General features: G+C 37.5%; 1 protein-coding gene across 1 annotated transcript; it reads right to left on the reverse strand.

The window, feature by feature from the left end:
* Window positions 1-386: 386 nt before the first annotated feature.
* Window positions 387-1651, reverse strand: LOC116182292. Its single transcript, XM_031502819.1, has 2 exons — window positions 857-1651; window positions 387-775 (listed from the first exon to the last, which is right to left on the reverse strand). Exons 1-2 carry the CDS (start codon window positions 1289-1291, stop codon window positions 683-685), a joined length of 528 nt encoding a protein of 175 aa, XP_031358679.1. The 5' UTR covers window positions 1292-1651; the 3' UTR covers window positions 387-682.
* Between the last annotated feature and the right edge of the window lie 232 nt (window positions 1652-1883).

A 1883-nucleotide genomic window follows, 5' to 3' on the forward strand; every position in this document is an offset into this window, starting at 1 on the left:
GCGTTTTGGAGTCTGGAATCGTTACGAGTAAAAACGTATCTTCGCCTTGAGCCGGGAATACATCTGACAAACGTTGTCATTCGTTCGCGTTGCCAAACATTTATGTCTTGCGTTCGCCATGTGTGGACCGCGATTCGCAGCGATTTCAATATGGTACAAATCACTACCAGTGCGAATGAATGTTTTCCATCGGATGTCGGTAAAAATTAAAAGATCAAAAAGAAATGGCAAGCCACAAGTGACAGCAAACGTTGCTATGTAGACGCGTTTTAAAGCGTTTAGGTCCAGTCTGCTTACGTTTTAGTACGAAAAGGTCGATTTAACTGTTACGGGGAAATTTTATTCAACAATGACCGATAATCAGTTAATTATAGCGAGTACTTCATACAGTGTCATAAGTACAATTTTAAAACGACAAAAAGAAAAAAAGAAAAAAAAACAGAGAAGTGTATGGATGCACGAGTTATATAGAAGTAGAGGTACATACGATGGTATGAACCTTTGTAGTCGCCATTTCAATAACAAAAAATAAATTTTTACAAAATAGCACAAATGCGCGCGAATATGTGGAACGCTAGCGTATGCACTGGCTCGGCACGTGTCTGTCGCTCATGACTGTTACCACAAACGTTGCCAGATGATGGTGAAAACGGGTAACAACGCGAACGAACGGCAACGTTTGTCAGATGTATTCCCGGCTTTGGATATCGTTCACCGTCATTTTCGTCAACTTCTCTCGACGACAAGCCCCAGCAACTCCTAATATTAGAGCAACCTACAAATAAATTTCATTATTTGTGTGACATATAACAAATGTATAGACATGAAAAAATAGTAGGTAAGTATAGGTGCTTACTTTCATCATTAAAAATGTTTCATCGGGTGCTTCCTCTAAAAACGTACTGATTTGTTGCCTCGTAAAAGTCAGCGATTTTTTCGGCTTGTGACCAACAGATTTACGTTTCAAAAACGATTGTAACTTGGCATACTTGGAAATGTCGACGTTGTCTTGCAAAATCAACATACTTTTCAACATGGAATACATTGACCACAGTGTCGATGATTTCAATTTTCCAGATTTTTCGACAAAATAGGCAAGCAACACGGTTTCTGTATACCGCTTGACTTGTTTCATTTTACACCAATTAAAAAACCTCTCTCGTTCTTTTTCGTACCGATTTCTCGATTTTTCAGGCAAAAGCTCAGGCATAATTGATTCCGCCATTGCAGCAACCTCAGGCGGAGTGCACATAAATTCATCGCCGCTCTCACTTTCTTCATGAACACTCATTTTCAGCTTTTAAATTCTTGTTTTACTGAAGAAATTGCTTCGTACAAAACTACATGCAAAATTACTAACCGGCTTTTTTATAAACAACTCGTTGGTAACTAAGACAACGTAGCGGCGTCACGAAGACTTGATTTTATATTTTTACAGATAAACACGAGAATCGTACTACGACTTGATTTATACAGAAATTGTTGTTTTAACATTTTGATATAAAATTTTTCTCTAAATCTTTAAATTCGAGAACTTTCGTAGAAAAAATAGTATGTAATACACTTGCGGAAAGGATTATTGAAAAACTTGTATGATTGGAGCACTCGCTAACGCTCGTGCTCCAACTTTCATACGCGTTTTTCAATAAAGCCCTTTCCGCACTTGTATTACAATATACTATTTTTCACTGTTGACGATTTCGCGCACGTTGTCAATAGCAACCTTACTGATTAATTAACCGTTTAAAAATCTAGTACTTCGCGTTTCGAAATCCGTCAGAAAATGACAGGTTTTTTTTACAGTTGTAGAAAAACATTATTTTCGTACTTCCGAGACTAAAGTGACAACTTCACTCCATTACCTATGACAAGTACTGAAGTGT

Source organism: Photinus pyralis, unplaced genomic scaffold (genome assembly GCF_008802855.1).
Source record: "Photinus pyralis isolate 1611_PpyrPB1 unplaced genomic scaffold, Ppyr1.3 Ppyr1.4_unclustered_Scaffold450, whole genome shotgun sequence".
Lineage (NCBI taxonomy): Eukaryota > Metazoa > Arthropoda > Insecta > Coleoptera > Lampyridae > Photinus > Photinus pyralis.

Coding starts and splice junctions, on each gene's coding strand:
- LOC116182292 (XM_031502819.1), bottom strand. CDS start 1,291: ATGAGTGTTCATGAAGAAAGTGAGAGCGGCGATGAATTTATGTGCACT. Junction 776..856: donor AAACATTTTTAATGATGAAA/GTAAGCACCTAT, acceptor ATTTATTTGTAG/GTTGCTCTAATATTAGGAGT.